Consider the following 26164-nt stretch of genomic DNA (forward strand, 5'->3'; position numbering starts at 1 on the left):
TAGAGCGTGGGTGTTAAGAACTAGATTAACTTTTTTGGAATGAAAAGATTCACCCTCACGTATATTGAAGGCTCAGAGCTGGCACAACGATCGTTTTCTTTTGGTAATCGATACAGTTCTTTTTCTTTTTACATTCTTCTTCCTCAGTCTATGCTTTCTTTCTTTCTCTTATGTTCCGATTTCCCTTTTGCATGTTCTTCTTTCAGTTTATATACCACCCTCTGTGTTCCATCCTCACCACACACGTGTAGGTTGGGTTCGGGGGATTTCTTTCTGTCCCATCTAGCACCTCCTGGAACTTCCTATGGGCAGCTGTAAGGCTGCCTCCTTACTGTTTAGGTATCACCTCCACATTAATGCGGCCAGAGAGTTGGTTGAAAGATAATTAATGCGGAGGCAGCTGTAGTTGTAGTTATTTGTTTGCCTTTTCTTTCTTACCCTTGGTCCGTTATCCCATCTTCAGTGGTGACGTAATTCCGAGGTCCGGTTGTAACAAGACTGCATCCTGATCGTCCTCGAACGCATACTGTCGAGGAGTATGGCGTCCTCGGACGAACACGGAACTCTACTTTCGTGACATTGACTACCACCCTCCCTCTGTAATTACCCTTATGACCTAACTTCGCCTCCTCGGACGGATGTGCATTCTCGGATGGGCCACAGGCCAAACGATCCTGACCTTAATGGGTCTGTTGATTGGCTGGCCCCCACAGCTATAATAATGTGCATTTTTACTTTTTACCCAAAAATGGCGGAACATGGTTTCATTGACAAACTTCAATTGATATGAATGAAAATTAATTGTTGAGTTCATTGGTTTTTTAAAAAAAATATTGTTTAAACACAAAGTAATTTTTTCGAAGGCCAAGAAAAAAAAAAATAGCTATCATAAATTAACGTATTAACCTACCTTCAACAACAAAAACCTAAGAACGGCAGTACGGACTCTTACAATTTTATTGGTTAAGTTATAAGTGGGGCATGATAGGCTATTGATGAATTTGGGCTATTGGTCAAAGTTGAGTCAGGGAAAATTTCATACTGCATAATAAAAGTTAAGTTTTAAAAGCTATGAACCTGTGATTGTGTCAATTAATCTTATTTTTGCCACAAATTTCTACACTCATAATTTTTTTTACAACTCTCATTAATTATTGAAATAATTTATCATTGATTAAAAGTTATTACCAATATTTTACTCTACGTAAGCTGTGTCACATGAGTTTCAAGAATGTAATAGAATTTATCAATATGCATTGTCAATACAAACTTTAAGGTAGTTAAAATCCATGACCGATTGTTAATTAAAATTTTAAATACTTAGTGTAGGGGTAAAGTTCCCAAATCAAACAATGGGCCTTGGGCCCCATACAGAGTCCAGTCGCGTCCGAGGAGAAAGTGGGGCGCTAAGAGGACTTCCGGCCCAACTCTTATGAGCCCAAACTTATAGGTGGTCCGATGAGGAATGTCTCCTCGAACGTGCCAAATATGGACCAAACATGCACCCTACCAACAATAAGGAATCACTCCAACGAATATTGGTAGCAAGGACGAGCCTCACAAGCCTGGGAGAAGGGAGAGAGTATAGAATGTCAAGGGAGAGATTACAGCTGCCGCATTAAATGCAGGAAAGCTACTTTTCTGGCCGCATTAATGTGGAGAGAATAGGGGAACGGTATTATCTTGGCCACTGCAACTCACAGAAAGGTAAGGGAGATGTCCGATGGGACGGGCACTCAAGTGAAGGTCCAGATAACCAATAAGTGTAAGGCTCTGATGACTTTAAGGAGGTTATATAAGAGAAGGGAATCCCCATGAACAAGGATGGAGGGGGGAAAAAAGGAAAGGAAGAACAAAAGAGAGAGAGAAAGACCATAGCCTTTGATCTGGAATAGAAGTGCACCCACACGTCTCCTCGGACCGGGTATTCAGTAGACACGAAGGAGATATTCTTATGTTCAATTGTTGCATGACCCAAAGTTAACTAACATTCACTTCGTTAGGGCCTAGTCTGTAACCCGCTCTCTCTACAAATTCATTATCTAGGGTTCCTTGGGCCAGAATCATCTACCCACTGGGCCTGCGCCCCAAAAATTAACCCTACAATTAGTTATAATACTTTAACCATCCAATATTAACTTTTATACTCCTAACATTTTGTTGGGGTTTACGCTTTACATGCATTTGGGAGGTAATATTTACTTACTAATGTAATTATTATTGTCCATTTCAAAATCAAGGGATATCTCTCCTTCTTTACACTTTAGTTTTGAGGATTGACATTTGAAAAATTTTAGGGAGAGGGAATCATCCATTTATAATTTTATATAGTTATAAAGTACCAAAACTAATAAAGTCACAACTAATTAACCCTATAAGGCAACTAAGCTGAATGCACTCAAATTTTGACTCTTTTATATCTTTTGGGCAAATTAAATCGTAAAGAGTGTAGTATGATGGTTCATTGGTTTAATCGTTATATCTTTTTTTATTTTTTTTTGAGAAACATCGTTATATCATTGATTCAACTGTTGAATTAATAATTAAATTATTTTTAAGTATACATAAACTTGGAATTCAATTTAAACATAAATATGTATATAACAAAGATTAAAACTAATAGAATATTATTTTCAGAAAATTTATTTAATTATAGAATTTAATGTGTGTTTATATATAAAAATGACCAAAAGTTAGGGCAATTAAGTTCTTTGTTACTTATTTCAAGTTTAAAAGCAAAAGACTTAAAAACTCCGTAAATAAATGTCAAAAATTGAAGGAAAATATAGCTATTTTATAATAAAAAAACTTAAACATTAAAAAGCTAGATGATTCGAATGAAATTGTTCAGTTTGATAATTTTCTAAAAATTTGCTGATTTTCTATGATTTAATTGGTTTTCTTTTTTTTTTTTCCTTTTTAGCAAATCCAATATTCTTTCATACTAACCAAAAATATTGTACGATTTACCGATTTAAGGATTCAACTACCAGTTCTGATAAAAATGATCCAGGAAGGCCGATGGGCTTAAGAATGTAAGGTGTCCGAGCTATTCTCATATCCGTTTTCCAAGTATTTGCCCTACCCTTTTTTTTTGTGTGTATTTTGTTAATTTTTTTTAATTAAATTTTTATTTCCAAAAAAAAAAAAAAAAAAAAAACACCAACTTATGATCATTACTATTTTCAAAATAACTAGTAACAACATGAAGATAAGGCACTCCTACAATTAGTTTTTTTATACCATCATGAAGAATAACATAAAATTACGTATCAAAATCTAGGGGGATGTTTTTTTGTTTTCAATAATTGAACAACTTCTCAAAAAAAAAAAAAAAAAAAAAATTTGAACAAGAGACCTAACTATCTGATTGACCCACTGGCAATAGATGAAACCGTGCAAACACCAGCAGATGTGGTGAATGGAATATCTTTGTATGAGGCCACTAGTTCCGTGTTAGTGTTCAGATCCACTTGCAATGTTTCCCAGACTTTCTTCTTTGGGTTCAGGATATCATCAGGCTCACCACTGAATCCAGGAAATGTAACTCTTTCTCCAACAGTAGCAGATTTAGGTGGATCAACCAATTCAACCTGAATTTTTTTTATTAAGAAATCTCATTAGCGTTCATGTTTGATGATCCAGACTTAAACAAGCAATGACAGCCAGAAATTTTTTTTGAGGTGAAACTTATTCAAAATCAACCATGGGCTTTAATGGGTATCATAAAACCATTTTCTGAAACATCTTAACACCACGCAACAAATGATGCAGCCATTTTTGCGACAAAAATGCTAAAATGTGTCATTACCCACCATCACAACAATCTCAACCAAAATTATATACTCATATCCATTAAGCCATTTTTTAAAGCTATTAGATGAACAATATATGTGGTTGCTATCTTTGTGTTAGCAATCTGTATTGCTTTCTTTTTTTTTCTAATCAGTAACACCAAACTATATCTTCAAGGGATGATGAAAAAATGGTTTACACATAAAATCAGATAAGATGCAGACCCTAATGGAAAGGTTTCATGGGTTTGCTAACCTTGGTGTGGTCACTGTCCGAAGCAGCAAGAACCATTGCTTGTGATTTTATACCCCGCATGGTTGCTGGCTTCAGGTTGCAAAGAACACATACCTTTCGATTCTGCCAAAGAATCATATGTGTGAACTACTAGACTTGCAGATGAATTATCAAGAAAAAATAAAATAAATACATTCCAAAATTATGATCTGTAAGGGAAGTGAACAAAAACCTGCATTTCTTCAAGAGGTATATACTTCACAAGTCCACTAACAACAGTTCGGGTCTGTCCTCCCACATCAATCTCTTCCACATAGAGGGAATCAGCATCAGGATGCTTCTGAACACTCGTAATAAGGCCAACACGGATGTCAAGTCTTGTAATTGAAATTTCTGTCTCAGCATTGGCCTTAGCTTTGGATTCAGTTGCAGGTTTTACAGGCCGTTGCTTTTTTCCACTGCTATCTGTTCCATACAATGCCTCACCATATTAAGCAACTACTACTAACAAATTAGTAGTGCCTATGATTAATCAAGAAGTATAATGAGAGGTATGAAAAGACACACTAATCATAGTACTCCTGTAATATCAACTTGTCAAGCAAAATGTGGAAGCCACACTTATTATCAAAACAAAATAGTTAGCATTTGAACAGAGAAGACTTGTGAATAACCTAATTATAGAAGAATAAAAGATAAATTAATTAGTGCTTTTATGAACTTATTGGTTGGAAATATATAGGGGTGGCAAAATAAGCTCAAACCCATTTGCCTACCCAAACCCACCCACTCTAATTGAACCCAAATCCACCCAATTATTAGTTGGGTTAAATGGGCATCAACCCAATTAGACCAAGTGATTATTGAGTTTTAACTAAAAACCCATTGAGCTCTATTTAACCCAAAAACAATATACCCAAATTCAACCCAACCCTTCCCATTAAAACAAAAAAAAAAAAAAAAAAAAACCCTCACGTTTCAGTGTTTGGGTTTTCATTTTCCCTCACTCTTCTTCATCAAATTCTCTCCGGCAGCGATCTCCAGTGTTTCTACGACAGAGTCGGAGCCACCAGTTTCAGTCTCAGCAGCTGCTGCCGCCTCGCTGCTCGATTCTCATCGGCTCAGGGAACTGCGGCTGCAGAGACGACGAGTGAGGAGCAACGAGTCGATAGCAACGCAAAGAGCCGAGTCAACCCGGACAGAGACCGAGTCATCATGCCTTGGTTGCAGGACTTCAACGCTTGGTACCTGGATGTCATTGCCAACGCTGAGCTCGCTGACAATGGTCCTGTGTGTGGCACCATGGTTATTCGCCCCTACGGTTACGCCATTTGGGAAGCGATTCAGGTTAATTCTATTTTCCAATGTAATTTCATTTCTCGAGAAAAAACAAGGAATACTATTTCTTTTGATTTTTGGATTCACAGTGAAAGTTTTGAGGTTGAAATAACATTTCTTTGTATTTGTTACACTGTTTGGTTGCCAAGAAAGTGAGAGAAAATAGAAAAGAAAAGAAAATATTTTATTATTTGGATTTTTAATATAATTGCTGATGTGGATGTGCTTATGTGGAATTTTTTAATATCAAGAATGGAGACTAGAGAGAGTGGAAAAGAGAATCCAAGAAAGTGTTGAAGTTTTCAATTTAATGGCATTTTGGTAATTGTGATAATTGAGTAATTGGGTAAGTTGGGGTTTACACATAATAATTGGGTTGGGTTGAATTTGGGTTAGAAGCAATTAGTTAAATGAGTTTTAATTGGTAAATGGGTTTTATATGCCCAACCCAATTATGCCCATCCCATACCCACCCATTTGACACCCCTAGAAATATAGCACATCAATGACACCCAACCATGCAACGTGTAGCAATTGAGTTGGCAAACACTAGAAGCGAGTAAATAAATATAATATCAATAAAATGCAACCTGAAACTTTTGTTTTCTTCAGTTTCTCCGCTATCTTCTCTGCTTCAGCTTCTGCCCTCACAATCCTATCAGCTTGGCTTCCTGCAAACTTCTCTCTGAAGAATTCTACTTCTTCATCTTTCTGAACAATTTGTTTTTGCTAAATTAGTAACTACGAGACAAAGCCCACAAAATCTCCATCACAATTCACAAAACAAAACATAGAAGTAGAAGAGTTATACCAATTCCTTAAACAATGGCTCTGGTGTCCCAATTTTGTGACCAGCAGGTAGGATCTCCCAAGGTCGGCTTACCCTATCAATATCTCCTTTTTCAAGCAAAATTGGAGTATCAGGAGGCAAATTAAGCTGCTTAAGTACCTTCAACACAACCAACAATACAAATATTGTCAGCATGCGCAACCATATTAGCTAACTCGCGATAAAGAATACTAGCATTACCCTAAGTGCCTCAGATAGATCTACTGGTAGGTTAAATTACCTCAAGTGAAAAAGATGGCATAAAAGGTTCTAACAAACATGCGAGAAGATATACTAGCCCAGCCGAAGTTCTTATGACAAGAGAGCAAGAAGGTCGATCATCATTGTAAAGCTTCCAGAATCGGCTTTCCTACATAGCAATCATGAGCAAAGTACACCTTAGGAGAGAGAAATTTTGTTTCATGGGCAGCCAAAGGGCAATTTCCAACCAACATCCTCATAAAAGAACATATTAAACAAACATCCAAATCAGTACAAACAAAAATGTTCTAGACTTACTTGCAGATATCCATTCCCTTCACTAGAAATGCTCATTGCAATTTTAAGCCCTTGCTTTAGCTTAACCTATACAAAATGCAAATAAGAATGTCATTATAATGCAAAAGCAATTAGAGAAAGTGGGCATGGGGCAGCTTCTGGTTGCATGACAGTATACTAGCCAGTATTTCAATCACCTTTTCCATGGCTTCTACATATTGCCCCACATAGTCAACAATGCTACCAACCAATTTCCTAGTTGGCTCATGTTGCAATGGATCTGGGTCAGCATCTGAAGGCTGAGGAATAATGGAACCATATCCTTGACCTGTAAAAAGAAACTCGGTTATGCACTTGCAATTTCTCATCATACCAGACAAGCCCATTATAATAAAAATGGCAAAACCATTTGGAATTTCATAAATATTAAAGGTCTTGGCATAATGTAAGATGGACTATTGGCACCATTTTGAACTCTCTAAAATATAAATGCCTTGCAAAAATAGGCTTTTTTTAATAGGTAAAGTTACTAGAGAATGAACCCCAAACATTATACTGCCAAAAAGGTGGACATGCCACTAAGCCAGAAGGCCATTAGTACACATATATGCAATAGGCATTGAGAATGGTTCTAATTCAGTGAGGCACTAATTAAAATGTGCCACTTCTATAATTTGTGTTCTGTACTATAACAACAATCCAGAAATATTATAAGAATGTACCACAATCAGGAGAATCAAATAAAAAACTAGCTGAACAACAAAACTTTAAGGAACTTAAGGTACACAGCCAACCAACCTGGAGGTTTAACAATGAAACTCAAAACTCGATTTATAAAGTTGCCCAAGTTATTTAGCAACTCGTTGTTTAATTTTGCTTGCAAGTCGGCCCATGTAAATAATGTGTCTGACACCTAGTTTACACAAACCCATTCATCAATCCAGAAAGCAATTAGTAGAACCCAGCATTAATTCTTATTAAAAAAAAAAGTAATAAATATATGCTGCTTACCTCAGGCCTATTAGTTAGTAAGTAATATCTCCATACTTCTACTGGAATGTTTGTATCTTTTGCATCATTGCCAAAGACTCCAATACCTTTACTCTTAGAAAACTTTCCTACAGAAACCATCCAAATGAAAATTCATCTAGTTCAAGATGTTTGAATGAGAAACACCATTGCTATGTAAAAGAGAAGGTAATTGATCAATCATCCATCTAAATGACCGATAAATTGACCACCATTGCACATCAGCTAAACTGCTACAAAATAGTTGGCTAACCTGCTTCATAATTCAAGTATTCAGTGACACTGATAGTCTTCATTAAAGTCCAATTTTCACCAGTTCCAAGAAGTGTAGATGGAAACATCACCTAAAACAAGAATATAGTAACAGTAAAAAAGGGTGCGGGGGAAGAAAAAAAGCAGTCCCCACAACCATGAGGTCCAAGCCAAACCATAAGTCTCCATGACAATGATGGAAAAAAAGGACAACCAAACATTTACTAAGCTCAAAACATCTACCACTACAACTTAAGGTTTTTTTTATACCCCAAAGGGGAGATTCAAACTAGTGACCCCCACTTCATGAGGGGAGCCACAAGTTGCCACCTTATGTACAGTTCATAAGAAATAATTAATAAATAACCTAAATTCTGAAGCCAAAAATTTCACAAGTCTTGCATGCAGTATCTATGAGACCAATTAGGTGAACTAATAAAACTCCGCTGCTCCATGCTATTGAACTTGCATTAACATTGCCAATGACAAAACAACAGTTTTTATTTTAACCATTAGTACAATAACTTCACAAAGTCTCATCTCTTTAGATTTGATTTAATAGCAATTTAGATTTGAGTGTCATGTCATCTAACTTAAGTCGATAGCAATCAATATTTGGAAAGTGTAGAGGATTTTAACAAAGAAAATTGGTCATGTGGTTACACTAAAATTACAAGTCAACAAGTTACTAGCACAATGATACAAGATATAAATCCTCATAAGGGTGAGACAAGATTAACAAAAAAACATACCAACTTAGTGACTGCCGCAAGGTTCTAAAATTATATGCAATAACTATAGTATGTTATTGTTATCTAAAAGATACAATGGTTACTGTAAACTTTTAAAAACATTAAGATGCAATAACAAATTGTATGTTATTTACAAGATGCAAAGACTACGTACATTTCTGGAAATATCTAACCAAAAAGACAAAAAGAAAAATTAGAAGTAGCCAGCAAAAACTGAAAACATGGAAAAGAATAACATAGATGTGTGGCCGTAAGAAGATTTCTTTAAAAAATAATTAAAACTTCAGTTTCTCAGCTGGGGGGAAAAACATTGATAAGCATATATCTGACAAAAAAACAAAATCTAACATTCTAACTAATCTTAGTACTTTGAGTTAGTATCTTGCCCTCTTCTTAGAGTTATCAGAAAATTTTTACAAAAAATCACTTACAGTGTGGAAGGGCACATTATCCTTGCCCATAAACTGATACAACTCTACATCTTCAGGATTCTTCCACCACTTCTCCCACTCAGGTGTGTGGCAAGCAGTAATAGAAACATAGCCGATAGGCGCATCAAACCAGACATAGAAAACCTATCCACCACAAGTAAAAAAAAAAAAAGGGTCAATTTGCCAAAATTTGAGATAAAATTTTAAGAGGCCAGCATGAATTCAGCATGTTCGTCTATCAACAACTAATAACCTTATCACTAAATCTCTCAAGTGGAACTGGAACCCCCCACTTCAGATCCCTGGTAATACATCGTGATTTCAACCCTTCTTTAAGCCAGGCATTTGTTGTTTGAATAGCATTCTGGCTCCAAGATCCGGCCACCGACATTTTGTTGATGTATTCTTCCAATTTGTCCTTCAGCAAGGGGAGTTCAAGAAACAAGTGGTTTGTGTCACGAATGTGTGGTGTCGTCTGACAGACCTGTTAGCACACAAAGCTCATGGATCAACTATACAAAATGTATAAATAAAACAAAATGGCATAATATCATACATCTACTGACAGTAGCTTTCTTTATTTTTATTTTTTAGTTTTTCTTCTTCTCAGAAAATCATGGAAGAAAAATATGATGCTGAGGGCTCTGAAACAGGCCCCAAAAAGAGCTAGGCCCAAGAAACCAAATCAGGACTCAATTAAACCCTAAAGTAAGTTTTCTGACTAGAAATTCATAAGTTAGTCAGGAAAATGATTACTAAGCACTAGTTTTCTTGCAATATAATTGGCTTGCAGAAAAAGGTCCTTGTTTCACAATGATTTAAATTTGGTTTATAGCTTCAAAATGGTAATAACCAGAAGGATCAGAGGATGAAAAATTTATTCATTTGAAAGAGAAACAATCAAATGTCTGAGATAAAATGTCTTTTTTGGACAAACTACATATTTTAAAAGCTGAATGCGCAACATGGATAATATTTCATACAATCAGATTCCTCATTTAGAATTTGATAATACAAAATAGAGACCTCAATATTAGAAGTAAGTTTTTTACCTTGCACCTAGGATCTTTTAATTCTGTCGGATTCAAAAGACTGCCACAATTTTCACATTGATCTCCTCGGGCAGACTGGTAATTGCACCCTTCTTTTGGGCAAGTACCCTCCACAAGCCGGTCAGCTAAGAACCTTTTGCATGTATTGCAGTAAAGCTGAATATGGCATGAATAAAGTGTTAGTAACAAGAGGTTAAATACATTTATCACCATTAAAGCCTATAATTGACCACAATAAAAAAGCTGTAGAACAAAAAGGAGACACCAGAAACAATATCCAATAATTGGACAACTAAACAAGAATAGAGAAGTCTTCTTTTTCTTTTTCTTGCATAAAAGAATAGAGTGGTCACGAATGTTATCATGTATAGAATCACACCAAGTATTAACAAGAAAATAACTCATACTTGCTGCATTGAATTCTCAGAAAGCCAATTGTTCTCCAAAATTTTCTTAAAAATCGCTTGGCAAATTTCCGTCTGTTCTGGGGTTGAGGTACGCCCAAATTTATCAAAACTTATATTGAACCAGTCATAGACTTCCTTATGAATAGCATGGTATCTGTAAATGCAGAACACATAAGATGGACTGATGAATAGCTTGAGTATATTATTTTAAAACATCCATAAAAGCATTGAAAGAAGAAGAAAAAAATGAAAAACATTAAAGACAAGGAATAGCTAAGAGAAACATACCACTTTATCCGATAATAAGTAACTTAGGGTAAGTTTGGTACACTGAATGGAGATTACGACAGGAATTGTAATCTTTATTACTGGGAATAAAATGTGTTGTAATGTAGTAACTAAACCTATTCATTAGTTTGGTTGTGAGTTATAACATTAGAATGAAACTTAATATTTATATTAGGAAATTTCTTACTCATACAATTATATCTCCTTAAAAATTTTTTATTTTTAAATTTAAGATAAATATGTGTTATTTTTTTATGATTTTTCATTTTTATAATTGTTAGATATATATGGAAAGTTTATTTACTTGGAAATATATTAAGTTTTGAAATTATTACACTTACTAAGGAATAGCTAATACAACCTCTTAGTATATTGAAAAGTATCAGCAAACAAATTGAAATTCAACATCATACATTGAATAAAGAAAGTAGAAAAACTCCAGAAGTAAGCCCAAATATTACTCAAGCTACTAAGCCCAATATAGCATGATCAAGTCAAACAGAATCAACTTGTAATAATCATGGTCATTTTTTCTCTTAAAACTCAATTGGAGTCTTGGACAAGGTTATGAAGATGAGTGTGGGGCCATGAAATCACAATCATGCTAACATATGCAGTCGCTGTGTTTGAGAAAGTTCCAGAAAACATATTGAACCTCATTTTCTACCGATCTCTCCTTTATATTTTTATTTTTCTTCTGATCTTCAGGGACTAAAACTGAGAACAAGTTTCACATCGCCTGAGCCTAAAGCATAAATGGAGTTACAAATGATCCCATAATAATTTGATCACCATATTCATTGCAAAGTTCACTTAGCAACCAAGAAAAGTACATTTTTGGGCTGTTTGGTTGTGTGTTTTCAGAAAGTAGTTTTTAAAACAGTTTCTAGACAACAAGTAGAAGTTCAGTAACGTGTTTTTAACTGTTCTCTTTTTTTTTTTTTTTTAATTATTATTTATTTAAAAACAAAATACTGGTTTTAAAAACATGAACCAAACAGACCGTGGTGTCTTTTCATTTTCTCTATCTATCTCACAATCTCGCACAGAAAAGTAATCTGTCAACTTCATTTCTGTTGGAAAAAATTGCCATATTCAAATACTTAGGGCCCGTTTGGTATTGTTATTCTCGCAATGTTAAGTGTTGTGGAAGTACATTTGGGTGAAAAAGTGTTGTGAAAATACGTGTTGTGTTGTTTAAACAACGAAAACTGTTGTTTAAGCAACACAACCAAACAAGCCTTTAATATGTCCCAAGAGAATTGAATGCTTAAAATGGGTACATTTGGATTTAGTATATTAAAAGAATAGTAGTAAGTCAGAGAAACAATATTGACTGAGAAGTTAAACTAGAAAAAGAAGGGAAGATTAAGTAAAGTTACTTGTCGCAAATCTGCTTAGGGGTGGAGTTCTCTTCCAGAGCTTTAGTCTCCGTGGCTGTCCCGTACTCATCAGTTCCACATATGTATAAGGCATTGTAGCCTCGGAGTCGGCAATAGCGAGCAAACACATCAGCACTAAGCACACCTGCCAACACGCCAAATACAGATAAAAGGAAAATTGGGTTTGTTTTGTTTTGTTCCCTACATGCTTGCTAATAATAATGGAAAGGAATATTATAATTATTAAGAGATACGTACAACCGATGATGTTTCCAAGATGGGGGACGTTGTTAACATAAGGCAAGGCGCTAGTGATGAGGATGTTCCGTTTACCCTTAATAGGAACCTTCGCCGCCATTTTTACAATTGCCTGCTTTTTTTAATTCAATCTTCACAGAGTCAGCTTATTTATTTTTTTCAAGGAGAGCTATATTTGTATTGGTATTTTCATTCCTAGCCGAACCCCAAATCACCAAAATACACACATTCATCATCACACTTGCAATAACTCCCATTAAATACCCAAAAGAAATCGCAAAAACAAAATCAAAATGCAGTGCAAACTTTGTGGTTGCAGAATCATAGAGACCTAGACCTAGTGAATGAAATAGGAATATGCATATACCAAAATAACAAAATTGATTATATCTAACACACTATTAACCCACTACCATGAATTTATCTAACACACTCACAATCTCAAACACTCAGCAGCTGCAAAAACAAATAACACAGAGACTCCAAACACAATTACATAACACAGATTCACATATTCAAACTTAATTCACAATCACCCTCAGCCAAAAAAAAAAAAAAAACCCCACAATCAAAGATTCACAAACATTAAGGAGTGGAGAGAGAAAAAACACAGATTCACATATTCAAATTAAATATGAAAATCAATGTTAGGCTTTGAAGTTGAAGGAGAGAAAAAAAAAATACTTGAAGCGGATGAGATGCGGGATGGGTCAGTCACTGCCGCAATGGGTTGATCGGCTGGTGTGAGACTCGTATGGGTGGCCAATGGCGGCGGCGGCGACGTGGTTGACGGAGTCACTATCTTCTCTACTCTCTCTCTCTCTCGACTTTCTCTATATCTTGTTTTAAAGTTTCCTCTTTTTCTTTTTTCCTGAATTAGGTTAGGTTGAAATGTTGGATTGGGCTTTCAATATTTTTGGTTTGGGCGGCTGGGGGGTTTGGGAAGGGGGTTAAGGCTTTGGAAAGGGGGCCAATCCAATTAAAGTCCTAAGATTTTTTTTTTTTTTTTTTTGAAGTGTGATGAGTGCTCATTTAATATCTAATTTTGGTTGGCAGAGTGGTAATCAACTATTTATGCATTCTTCTTACTAATAGATCGTGATTTAAGTGGGTTTCTCAATGCCTCAATGGTATTAGGATGCTATGTGGAGATTAAATTAATCCATTTTTTTGTCCCAAGTCTATATAAGTATGTGTATATAAACATATAATTTATAATCTACAATCTAATCTAATTTAATCTAATATTATTTATACTTAAGCCTAATTATGATTAAAGGGCGTAAAAGCAATTGAAATCAATTGAGGAGTGCTACATTTCTTTTTAGAGATAAATATGGGTGACCTATTTTGGATTTTTTTTTAATAATAATTTTATTATACCTGTAATGTGCTCTACATTGCCATGATTGTTTGTTTGGTGAGTGAAGCACTACTTTTATAAAAAGAAAGGTGAAGGGTGTGACTGTGGATTTAAGATCATGGGTACATGTGTAATCACTATCTTTTTATTTTTATTTTTAAAAAGTGTAAATTGGAGGGTGAAACGGTGGGTTTATAAGACCAACCAAGTGCATGTATAAATTACTAATAAAGAAAATTATTTGCAAATGTATTAGTTGAATTTTCACCCAAGAGTTTTTTTTTTTTTTTTTTTAAATAATGAACCTATCAATAATGGGAATACCTCTAATGCTAACACTTTCATTTTGGCGTATCTATTGCCTATATAAGTATAAATTTGTGTTAATAATTAGTTGCCTCTAGTGCTTACCAGTCACCACACACAAGTGATGAGATGTGCTAGGTTCATTGGACAAAATAAAAATCCCCTATTACATTTTATCTTTTAGGAATTGCAATTTGCTACACGTAAATATGTAATTTTTTTTTTTTCATAATAAAGTAATCAAGTTTATGATCATAAAGAAAATTGAACACTCATAGCTAGTGGAACATAAAATTAAATACTCATAGCGGAACATTGGACTTTCATTCCACTTGATATCTAATGATCGTTTTTCACATAGCCACTTAGATTTCTTAATGTATCAATGTTTTCAGACTTTTTGACTTCTTTTGGTTAACAATTTACCTCCCCCGCCGTGGCATAATTTTCCATTATGCATTTTCCACCGTGTAGCATAATTTTCATGTAAGACCATGTCAAACGTCCAACTTCTAGATTTCTTCATTATTATCAATGTTATTAGACTTTTTAACTTCTACTCATCAACCAAATTTGGGCACTTCAAACTGTGGCAGTGCCCGTGGATGCTACAAGGAGTAAAACCCCAACTATTCAATAACTGTGACATTCCTAACCAGCCAATTATTGCTATTGAAGATGATAAAATATAGAGCCTGTTGGGCCTACTTAATGGGCCTGACGGATTGGGACTGTTGGACCTATGTGAAGATGGTTCCATGCGCTGTGAAAGCCCATCGCTGACAGACGCAGTATGGGCCCATGATCCGAAATCTCTATCGCCCAGGAAAACACTAAGATCCAAAAAGGGAAATCGTTGCTCACGACATTTTGGAGAATTGGTATCAGAGTCCCACATTGGAAGGATCTGGAGGTCAAGAAGAAAAGCCTACTCCCCACCACTATAGTCCCACATTGGAAAGATCTGGAGGTCAAGAAGAAAAGCCACCTCTCCACCACTATAAAAGGACTGACATTCTCGGAAATCGAGGTAAGATTAATTGACCCTTTCTAGCGCACTAAAAGTTAAAGGACGAATTCTGACTTGACCTTCGGAGAGTGTTAGGCCGGCACCACACCGGTGCTCTCTAAAGGTTTTCTTCGATTGTTCTTGTCGTGCAGGTTCGCTTTGAGTCGTGAGTACGGTGTGATCTATTGGTGACAATTTTCAACGTCATCAGTTGGCGCCGTCTGTGGGAAATCGATCACTTCCTAGACAAAAGAGTTACATGGTACTCACTCACTCAATGGCAACCACGAATGACGTTCAAGAAGAAGAAGCCCCTACGACTGCCCTTGAGAAACAGGTCAGGACGCTCGCCACAGCCGTGGAGCGCCTCACCAAACAAAACCACGACCTAGAAGGGCAGCTGAACCAAAAGAATGCGGCGGTCAATAACCAAGGAGCGGATCAAGAAGGGACCAGCGCTGAGAGGAGAAATCAGGACGGACAACAGGTGAGTAACGCCCTGAGCAGACCAATGCGACGGGACACTAACATCCCTTCCCCGACGGATACGGTTCCACAATCCTTGATCGCGGAGATGCAGGCGATGAAGGAACAGATGGATGTAATGATGACCGCTCTCAAGGGTCGAGTGTCAAGTGATCTTGACGACCTTGTCAACCGGACAGACTCGCCATTCACGACATCCGTCAACTCCTTCCCCCTGCCGAATAAGTTCCGCATGCCAAATATGGATAGTTATGACGGAGTAAAGGACCCTCTAGATCACCTAGAGACCTTCAAGACCCTGATGCACCTTCAGGGAGTGGCAGACGCGATTATGTGCAGGGCCTTTCCTACAACCCTAAAGGGCGCAGCAAGGATTTGGTTCAGTCGGCTAGCACCCAACTCCATCAGCACCTTCAAGGAACTGAGTGCTCAATTTACTACGCACTTCATCAGAGGACATCGGCACAGAAAATCCACGGCTTGCTTAATGAATATCAAGCAACGAGAGGAGGAGACGTTGCGGGCCTACATATCATGCTTCAATAAGGAAGCGCTCTCAATCGACGAAGCCGACGACAAGATATTGGTAGCAGCATTCACGAATGGGCTGAAGGGGGGTAAGTTTTTGTTCTCCCTATACAAGAACGACCCCAAGACCATGTCGGAGGTGCTTTACAGGGCCACTAAATATATGAACGCTGAAGACGCGCTATTGTCCCGAGAAGATAGACCCAAGAAAAGAGACAGACAAGAGGATCCCCGACAGGACCAGGGGCGAAAAAAGGGAAGGATGGGAGACCGAAGGGAGGACAGACGTCAAAAACCCGCGGGCGGAAGGTTCACAAGTTTCACCCCGTTAACCGCGCCGATAGACCAAGTCCTAATGCAGATTAAGGACGAGGGGTCCCTGACGTTCCCAGGAAAGCTGAAGAGTGATCCCAGCAAAAGGTCCAGAGACAAATATTGCCGCTTTCATCGTGACCACGGCCACGACACGGTCGATTGCTATGACTTGAAGCAACAAATCGAAGCCCTTATCCGACAAGGGAAGCTGCAGAAGTTCGTCAACAAGGGAAGAACGGATCAACCCCCACAAGAACAACACCCCCGCCGAGAAGACGGGCGGCCAAGACCCCAATAGGGGACATAAGAATGATAATCGGAGGAACGGCTGCGGCCGGATCGTCAAAAAAGGCTCGCAAAACATACGTTCGGATGGTGCAGAATGTTCAGTTGACGGGCACAGTGCCAAAGATAGCAAAAAGAGAAAGCCCTGTTTTTGGGTTCTCGGAAGAGGATGCACGGCGCCTACACCATCCACACGACGATGCCCTCGTCGTCAGTCTGCGAACAGGAGACTACAACATGCACCGAATGTTGATCGACAACGGCAGCTCGGCCGATATCATGTACTATCCGGCATTCCAGCAAATGAGGATTGACAGGGAGTAGCTAATACCGACAAATGCTCCGCTCGTTGGTTTCGGAGGGAGTAGGGTATTCCCTTTGGGCTCGGTAACGTTACCGGTGACGGTAGGAGATTACCCCCAACAAGTCACCAGGAACGTGACATTCTTGGTGGTTGATTGTTCGTCCGCCTACAATGCTATTCTTGGACGACCTACGCTCAACTCGTGGAAGGCGGTAACATCAACTTACCACCTAATGATCAAGTTCCCAACGGAGTATGGGATAGGAGAGCTACGCGGAAGTCAAGTTGCCGCACGAGAATGCTACGTAGCTATGATGGAGATGCAAGACCAAATCCAGGCCTTGAGCATAGAAGAGCACCGATCGATGGCAGAACCCACGGAGAGGCTGGAGGAGATAACTCTTGACGGTTCCAATCCGGACAGAACAATCAAGATCGGAACGCTTGCCAAACCCTCAATCCGCCAAGAGCTCGTAGCTTTCTTGAGGAGCAATAAGGATGTGTTCGCCTGGAACCATGACGACATGCCGGGTATCGATCCCTCGATCATGGTACACAAATTGAATGTATTGCCTTCATTTCCACCCGTCCGACAAAAGAAGAGAGCGTTCGCGCCGGAACGAGACCAAGCAATAGCAGAAGAGGTCCGCAAACTCCAAGAGGCAAGCTTCATCAGGGAAGTCTACTATCCCGATTGGCTGGCGAATGTGGTAATGGTGAAGAAAGCAAGCGGCAAATGGCGGATGTGCGTGGATTTCACCGATCTTAATAAAGCGTGCCCTAAAGATAGCTATCCCCTCCCAAGGATCGACGTCCTAGTAGACTCGACGGCTCAACACCAATTACTAAGCTTCATGGACGCTTTCTCGGGCTATAACCAGATCCGCATGCACGAGGCCGATCAGGAGAAGACTTCGTTCGTAACCAGCCAAGGACTGTTCTGTTACAAAGTAATGCCATTCGGCCTGAAGAATGCGGGGGCAACATACCAGAGGCTAATGAACAAGATGTTCGCGCAGCAAATCGGGAGGAATGTCCAAGTCTATGTCGACGACATGCTGGTGAAGAGCCGGAAGGAGGAAGACCACCTGGAGGACCTTAAGGAAACATTCGGTACGCTCCGATCCTACAACATGAAACTCAATCCGGGAAAGTGCGCATTCGGCGTAACGGTAGGCAAATTCCTAGGGTTCATGGTTTCCCAGAGAGGAATTGAGGCTAATCCGGACAAAATTCGAGCCATAGTAGAGATGGCCCCCCCGCGAAATGTGAAGGAGATACAAAGCCTTAACGGCAAGATAGCAGCATTAAATAGATTTGTGTCGAGAGCCACGGACAAGTGCTTGCCTTTCTTTCGCACATTAAAGAAATCTTTCGAGTGGACGGACGAGTGTCAGCAAGCGTTTGAGGAATTAAAGGCATACCTATCTTCACCACCCCTATTGAGTCCCTCGCAACCTGGTGAAAAACTTTTCCTCTACTTGGCCGTCTCCTCTTTCGCCGTCAGCGCGGCCTTAATCAGAGAAGAGGATAATGCACAGTAGCCTGTATACTACGCCAGCCGGGCTCTCCGCGGTGCCGAAGAAAGATACCAACCAATGGAGAAACTCGCTTTTGCATTGGTCACGGCGGCTCGCAAGCTCAAACCCTACTTTCAAGCCCATACCGTGAACGTAATGACCGACAAGCCCTTGCGAAGGGCACTGAGTAATCCCGAAGCCGCAGGTCGACTGACGTTGTGGGCAATAGAATTGAGCGAGTTTGATATCAAGTACCGTCCACGTGTGGCCATTAAGGGACAAGCTGTAGCCGACTTCATAGCGGAGTTTACGCATGACGAGGACAAGGGGACAGAAGAACCCCCCCAGTGGAGCATCTACACCGACGGATCATCCAATCGGCGAATTGGAGGGGCCGACATAGTATTGATGTCACCTGAAGGAGACAGGATCGAATGTATGGTCCGTCTCGACTTCCCCATTACCAACAATGAAGCAGAATACGAAGCGGTGGCGGCAGGACTCGACCTAGCCAAAGCCGCTGGAGCTGAAAGTGTGGTCGTTTATTGCGACTCTCAAGTCGTGACCAATCAAGTAAACGGAGATTATGAATGCAAGGGGGAAAGGTTGAAGAGATATCTTGATCAAGTAAGGGCGAGTGTCAACGGGCTAAAAGCGACGGTCGTCCAAATACCAAGGGGAGAAAATGAGCTCGCCGATCGTCTAGCGAAGACCGCTTCTGCAGAACATATGGTGACACCGAGTAATGTACTTTCCTTTGTTCAACTCTTTCCACTAATAGACCCCGACAACATGCAGGAGATACACTCCGAAAGAAACTGGACTACACAGATAACTTCATACTTGAAGGACGGGTTACTGCCACAAGAGAAGGAGGCAGCGAGAAAGCTAAAAGTCCAAGCGGCAAGGTTCGTCTTGATAAAAGACATTCTTTACAAGAGAGGTTTCTCCCGCCCTTATCTAAGATGCCTCGGGGTTGAGGAGGCAGACTACGTAATGAGGGAAGTTCACGAAGGGATATGCGGGAACCATTCTGGATCGCGGTCATTGGTACACAAACTGGTACGAGCTGGGTATTACTGGCCAACCATGCAGAAGGATGCCGAGTCTTACGTTAAAAGCTGCGACAAATGCCAGAGGTTCAGCAATTTTATCGGACGGCCAGCTGAAGAGCTGACCCCTATAACGGCTCCATGGCCGTTCGCTCAGTGGGGTCTAGATATCATGGGACCTTTCCCAACGGCGGTAAGGCAGCTAAAGTTCTTGGTAGTGGGTATTGACTACTTCACAAAATGGGTAGAAGCGGAAGCCTTGGCCACCATTACAGGAAAGAACATTAGAAGTTTCGTCTGGCGGTGCATCGTATGCAGGTTCGGTATTCCTAGAGTCCTAGTCTCAGATAACGGGAGGCAGTTCGACAACGGCCACTTCCGGGATTTCTGCGCACAGCAAGGAATAAAAAACCACTACTCATCACCCGCCCATCCTCAGGCTAATGGCCAGGTTGAAGTCACGAACCGATCCCTGCTAAAGATTATCAAGACTCGGCTTGAGGGGGCAAAGAGCATATGGCCCGAAGAATTGCCGAGCATACTGTGGGCATACAGGACAACGGCGAGGACTCCAACAGGAGAGACGCCATTCCGACTGACATACGGGAGTGAGGCGGTCATCCCAGCAGAAGTTGGGCTCACAAGCTACAGGGTTCACAACCATGACGAAAGCAGGAACGACGAATCCATGAGGCTACAGCTGGACCTGATAGATGAGGTAAGGTCGGCGGTGGAACAAAGGATCGCTAGATACCAGGATCGCATGGCCAGACATTACAACTCCCGGATCCGACACAGAAACTTCCAAGTAGGAGACCTTGTACTCAGGAGGGTCATAGGTACAACCAGAGACCCTACACAGGGAAAACTCGGCCCCAACTGGGAAGGACCTTATAGAGTCACGGCATGGAAAAGGAAAGGAACATACCACCTGGAGACAACAGACGGAGAGAAGCTACCGCATCCATGGAATGCCGAGCACTTGAGAAAATACTACCGCTGATAGTAATACGGCGAACGGCAACCATGTTTCTTTTTGGCTTTTTATGTTTTTTATAAGTTTTTCATTTTACTGTTTTTCTATTGCTACAATCTTGTCGTGCCTTTTTTAAGCCCAGGGGGGCAGGCACTTTTCCTTTACGCATCTCTATAATTAGATACAATTATGATTTATACTTGGATGTCATTCCAATTGTTCACAAAGATAACGAGAGCTAGTTAAAAGTCCATGAGACGGACACAAAATAAAGTCCACAAGATGGACGGAGCATCCCACAGGGATGACAACTTAGAGTCCACAAGATGGACGGATACAAGATAAAGTCCACAAGATGGACGGAGCATCCCACAGGGATGATATCATCCTACAAGGATGATTACTTGAAATCAACAAGATGGGCGTCCGACGGATCGTCCCTGAAGGATAACTACATAGTCCACAAGATGGACGGATCTCCATAACAGCAAAAAGAACAAGTCCATAAAGTGGACGGTGTAGCCGCCACAAAGTGGACGGATTACCCCTAACGGTAATAACTTTACAAAGTCCACAAAGTGGACGGATCACCCCTAACGGTGAATACTTTTACAAGTCCATAGAGTGGACGGATCACCCCTAACGGTGAATAATTTTACAAGTCCACAAAGTGGACGGATCACCCCCTAACGGGTAATAATTTTACAAGTCCACAAAGTGGACGGATAACCCCTAACGGTGAATACATTTACAAGTCCACAAAGTGGACAGATCACCACCTAACGGGTGATAATTTTACAAGTCCACAAAGTGGACGGATCACCCCTAACGGTGAATAATTTTACAAGTCCACAAAGTAGACGGATTACCCCCTAACGGGTAATAATTTTACAAGTCCACAAAGTGGACGGATAACCCCTAACGATGAATACATTTACAAGTCCACAAAGTGGACGGATCACCACCTAACGGGTGATAATTTTACAAGTCCACAAAGTGGACAGATCACCCCTAACGGTGAATAATTTTACAAGTCCACAAAGTGGACGGATCACCCCCTAACGGGTAATAATTTTACAAGTCCACAAAGTGGACGGATCACCCCTAACGGTGCATACTTTTACAAGTCCATAGAGTGGACGGATCACCCCCTAACGGGTAATAATTTTAAAAGTCCATAAAGTGGACGGTGTAGCCGCCACAAAGTGGACGGATCACCCCTAACGAGAATAATTTTACAAGTCCATAAAATGGACGGAACAGCTGCCGCAAAGCGGACGGATCACCCGAAACGGGAATAATCTTACAAGTCCATAAAGTGGACGGTATAGCCGCCACAAAGTGGACGGATCACCCAAAACGGAGAATAATTTTATAAATCCATAAAGTGGACGGATAATATTTCCTATACATAAAGTGGACGGGTCCGATTAGAAGTGAGCAAAGCTTTTTAAAGTGAACGGATCAACAGACCGGTTTGTACAAATTAACATACAAATAGACGGAGAGAAAAATCCTTAACGGATACAAATACTTTACCAAGCAACAAAAATATGCGTAAACATATATATTGAAAGAAAAACGTTGTTCGGTACAAAAGCTGAGTTAAAACAAACCGTCTTCAAAGTACAGAAAACATATAAAAAAGGGGACGGATCCTCCTCAACATTTACAAGAAATTAATCTGCTTTATTGGGGTCGGCAACAGGAACCTCCTTCGGCACAGCGGACTCACCGTCACCCTGAGCTGCTTCGTCTCCGAAAAGGTCCTCCGTATTGTCTGAAGCGACGGGCAGAGCAGACGTCTGATCTTGATCACTGACGGATATCATGGACACGTCTAGATCTGGGTAGGCCTTTTTTATCTGACGGAGTGCATCGTCAAATCCTTGAAGGAACGATCCCCCCAGCTCCTTCAACAATGCTTCAGAGTCGCGATACTCGTTGACGGCATCATCCTTGGCCTGACGGAGTTTCTTCTTCAAGTTCTTTATTTCGTCTTCTTTTCCCTTCAATGCCTTCCCAGCTTCTTCCGTCCTCTGTTCGAATTCGTTCCTGGCCTTCTCAGACAGTTCAAACTTTTGCTCCATTGTGGTCTTCCACTTATACAGTTGGCTAAGCTCCTCCTCCGTCTGCCCAGCCTTTGTCCGTACACGTTCCAGAGCCGCTTCACGGTTGAGGCAGCGATCCATCAAGCCCTTCATCATAACCAAGGACTGAAATAGACAAAATTAAAAAGGTGTTAAATAGAAAACTAATAGTGGACGGGCATACAATGACGGATATTACCTGTCCAACGGCGAACAAACCCGTCTCCCCCATTGCCTCCGTCGAATGATTCCCCAGATCCTCGTAAGCCTCTGCGGAAATTATCGACGAAAGTTTCTCCAAGGCATACTTCGAGTCGTCACGGAGAAGGGAAGGGGGCTTCTCCTCGTTGACGGGTGGAGCATGCATTAAGCCCTTACCGGTTCCATGTTTGGCTTGGGTGACGGTCTTAACACCCTCAGCCATCAAGCCCACAACGGGTTCCAATGAAACCTTCGGCTGCTTGTATGGACGGTCAGACTTTGGCGGCTGCTTCCTCTTAGCCGACGACCCCGGCATCTTAGGAACCACAACTTCACCCGTCTTCTTTTGCTCGACGGCTAGTGATTTTATCATCGCCCTTCTCTTTGCGTCGTCCATTTCTGCAAATACAGGACGGATTAAGATTTTTACTCAAATTAAAAGCTAAATTCAAGAGTAAAAGTTGACGGACTCACGTTTGTGTATTCTTTCGTCGTATGCAATGGCCTCGCGAGTAGATTCTGGACCGTCACAATACCAGTGTATTGTTTTTGGGTTCACTAACTTGGCCCAGGTCCTTTCTTCCGGCTTAGTTTTTCTGCAAATCTCTTCAAGGAAACTGAATTCCTCAAGGCTAACTTGCGGGCGCCATCTACCTACAGAGAAAGACGATCAGAATATACACATAAAAATGAACGGATATGAAAAGCTGAACAAAACTAAGACGGGTGCATACGCAATTGATTTATCATTGCCCAGGTTGTGTCAACGGGAAGGTACTCCGTCTCCCCTGGATGGTTCATCCATCCGTTACCCTCCAGGAAGAAGTAACGACTCTTCCAGTCTCTATTTGAGTCTGGGGTCTCAAAGATCACCTTCAACAGGGGGCTCCGACTAGCAAAACTATACATCCCTCTTGACCCAGAAATCTCGTCTGGACGGTAGCAGTGAAGAAATTCACGGACCGTCAGTCTCTTCTCTCCGTTCGACCATGCACCATAAAGAATCTCCATGGCTATGAAGACTCTCCAGGCGTTAGGAGATATCTGTGTGACGGACAGCCCTAGGTAGTGCAAAAGTTCCCTATGAAGTGTAGAGAGCGGGAACCGAAGTCCTGCTTTCAACGCCTGCTCGTATATTCCGACACCTTCTACCCCTTCATAGTAACACTTCTCCGACACATGGGGCAGACGGATGGAAACGTAGTCCGGGATTTGGAAGTTAATTCTAAAAGTGCTGAAATGTTTCTCCCTGATGACGGATGTGAACTTATGCACTGTCCACTCTGGCAACATGATGAACTTCTTCAGTCCATCAGCACCTACAACGGACTCCAGTGCTTGATTCCCGTCGTCATCAGAACCCTCTATTTCAACTATCTCCACATCCTCATCTGTAGAGGACGAAGAGGAGGCGGACGGACTCCTATCTTCGCCAGGGCTCTCTTGGTCTTTATGACCGGACGGGTATACATTCTCGTATTCCGTCCCGTCACGAACCACCGACTGGTTACTTGACGCACTAGACATTTCCTACAATTGACGATAAAACCTAAGACTGACGGGTTTGAAATCATTGACGGGTATAGTAAGCCTAACAACAATGCATGGACGGAAATGTAACTTGATTATGTATTGAAGTAAATACTTACCACACTTGGCGGATTAGGGGTGACGGTTGTTATAATCGGTAGATTCTCGTCCACGACGGAGGGCTCTGACAAGGTTGACGGCTTCGCTCTGACAGTCAATTTCTTGTTAAAAATTGTGAAAATGGAAGTAAGGCGCCTTATATATATATATATATATATATATATATATATAGGAGATGCATGGAAGACGAAGCGACGCTTCGATCCTATACAACGGCCACTCAGCGATTGACACGTGGCAGGCTCAATAAATGTTGACAACCTGTCAGGGCACATCAACAAATTGTACCCTTCATGTAACCGTCAACTTGATGAATCTTCTTTTGACGGGTTGATCCGCCTGGAACCGTCATCCTATATTGCATGTATCCGTCAATCAGTCTAATCTTTCTTGGTCTCACAGATACCTTTCCGTCATAAAAATACCCGTCATTCCCCTACGTTAGGATCGTCACCCCATTGACCCTTTGACCCAGAAACAGACGGATCATTGGGGTGAAGGGGGCAACTGAAGATGATAAAATATAGAGCCTGTTAGGCCTACTTAATGGGCCTGACGGATTGGGACTGTTGGACCTATGTGAAGATGGTTCCATGCGCTGTGAAAGCCCATCGCTGACAGACGCAGTATGGGCCCATGATCCGAAATCTCTATCGCCCAGGAAAACACTAAGATCTAAAAAGGGAAATCGTTGCTCACGACATTTTGGAGAATTGGTATCAGAGTCCCACATTGGAAGGATCTAGAGGTCAAGAAGAAAAGCCTACTCCCCACCACTATAGTCCCACATTGGAAAGATCTGGAGGTCAAGAAGAAAAGCCACCTCTCCACCACTATAAAAGGACTGACATTCTCGGAAATCGAGGTAAGATTAATTGACCCTCTCTAGCGCACTAAAAGTTAAAGGACGAATTCTGACTTGACCTTCGGAGAGTGTTAGGCCGGCACCACACCGGTGCTCTCTAAAGGTTTTCTTCGATTGTTCTTGTCGTGCAGGTTCGCTTTGAGTCGTGAGTACGGTGTGATCTATTGGTGACAATTTTCAACGTCATCAGCTATTGTTGCCACACCTGTATGGCTGTATCAGCATTCTAATCCCTCCATTGTCCATTTGTCCTTCATGTCCTTAATTACAGCGTGTAATTTGAATCCTCAAGATCTTCCAAAACTTGAGGCAAGTAGAGATTATTTACATTTGAGAATGGAATTCTTTAATTTTTAACATGTTTGATGTTTATACTTTATACATTCAGCTCCAACAGCTCAAATCAGCTTGGACATGGCACCACTGGAGAGGTCTATTAGGTTATGAGCATTTTAACATTCTTAGACCAGTTACGATGAATGCAAGATTATGCGAAGGAACTATATTTCATAGCCAGCAGGAAAGGAAGCAAGTTTCTGTTACAATGGTTTAGAACTTATGACAACATTGAAAAGATTAAAAAAGAAGAAGAAGAAGAAGTAAAAACAATTAAGGAAAGAACTTTGAATGGACCGAGATGGACTGAAGTGGACCGATTGGACCAAATGA

The 26164-nt window shown here is 40.5% G+C and overlaps 1 protein-coding gene across 2 annotated transcripts; it reads right to left on the minus strand.

Annotated features, from left to right (window-relative positions):
- Positions 1 to 3220: 3220 nt before the first annotated feature.
- LOC115963882 (methionine--tRNA ligase, cytoplasmic-like) lies at positions 3221 to 13394 on the minus strand. Of its 2 annotated transcripts, none has more exons than XM_031083103.1 (18): positions 13230 to 13394; positions 12546 to 12657; positions 12288 to 12432; positions 10618 to 10771; positions 10211 to 10366; positions 9412 to 9642; positions 9159 to 9302; positions 7977 to 8067; positions 7706 to 7812; positions 7493 to 7607; positions 6892 to 7022; positions 6716 to 6781; positions 6438 to 6566; positions 6179 to 6316; positions 5958 to 6078; positions 4262 to 4494; positions 4051 to 4152; positions 3221 to 3593 (listed from the first exon to the last, which is right to left on the minus strand). In XM_031083103.1, exons 2-18 carry the CDS (start codon positions 12643 to 12645, stop codon positions 3363 to 3365), a joined length of 2394 nt encoding a protein of 797 aa, XP_030938963.1. In that variant the 5' UTR covers positions 12646 to 12657; positions 13230 to 13394; the 3' UTR covers positions 3221 to 3362. The 2 variants fall into 2 exon arrangements, with proteins under 2 accessions (XP_030938963.1, XP_030938962.1); XM_031083102.1 differs by having other exon boundaries at positions 12546 to 12660.
- Between the last annotated feature and the right edge of the window lie 12770 nt (positions 13395 to 26164).

The sequence above is a fragment of the Quercus lobata genome, chromosome 10 (assembly GCF_001633185.2).
Source record: "Quercus lobata isolate SW786 chromosome 10, ValleyOak3.0 Primary Assembly, whole genome shotgun sequence".
In the NCBI taxonomy this organism is placed as follows: Eukaryota; Viridiplantae; Streptophyta; class Magnoliopsida; order Fagales; family Fagaceae; genus Quercus; species Quercus lobata.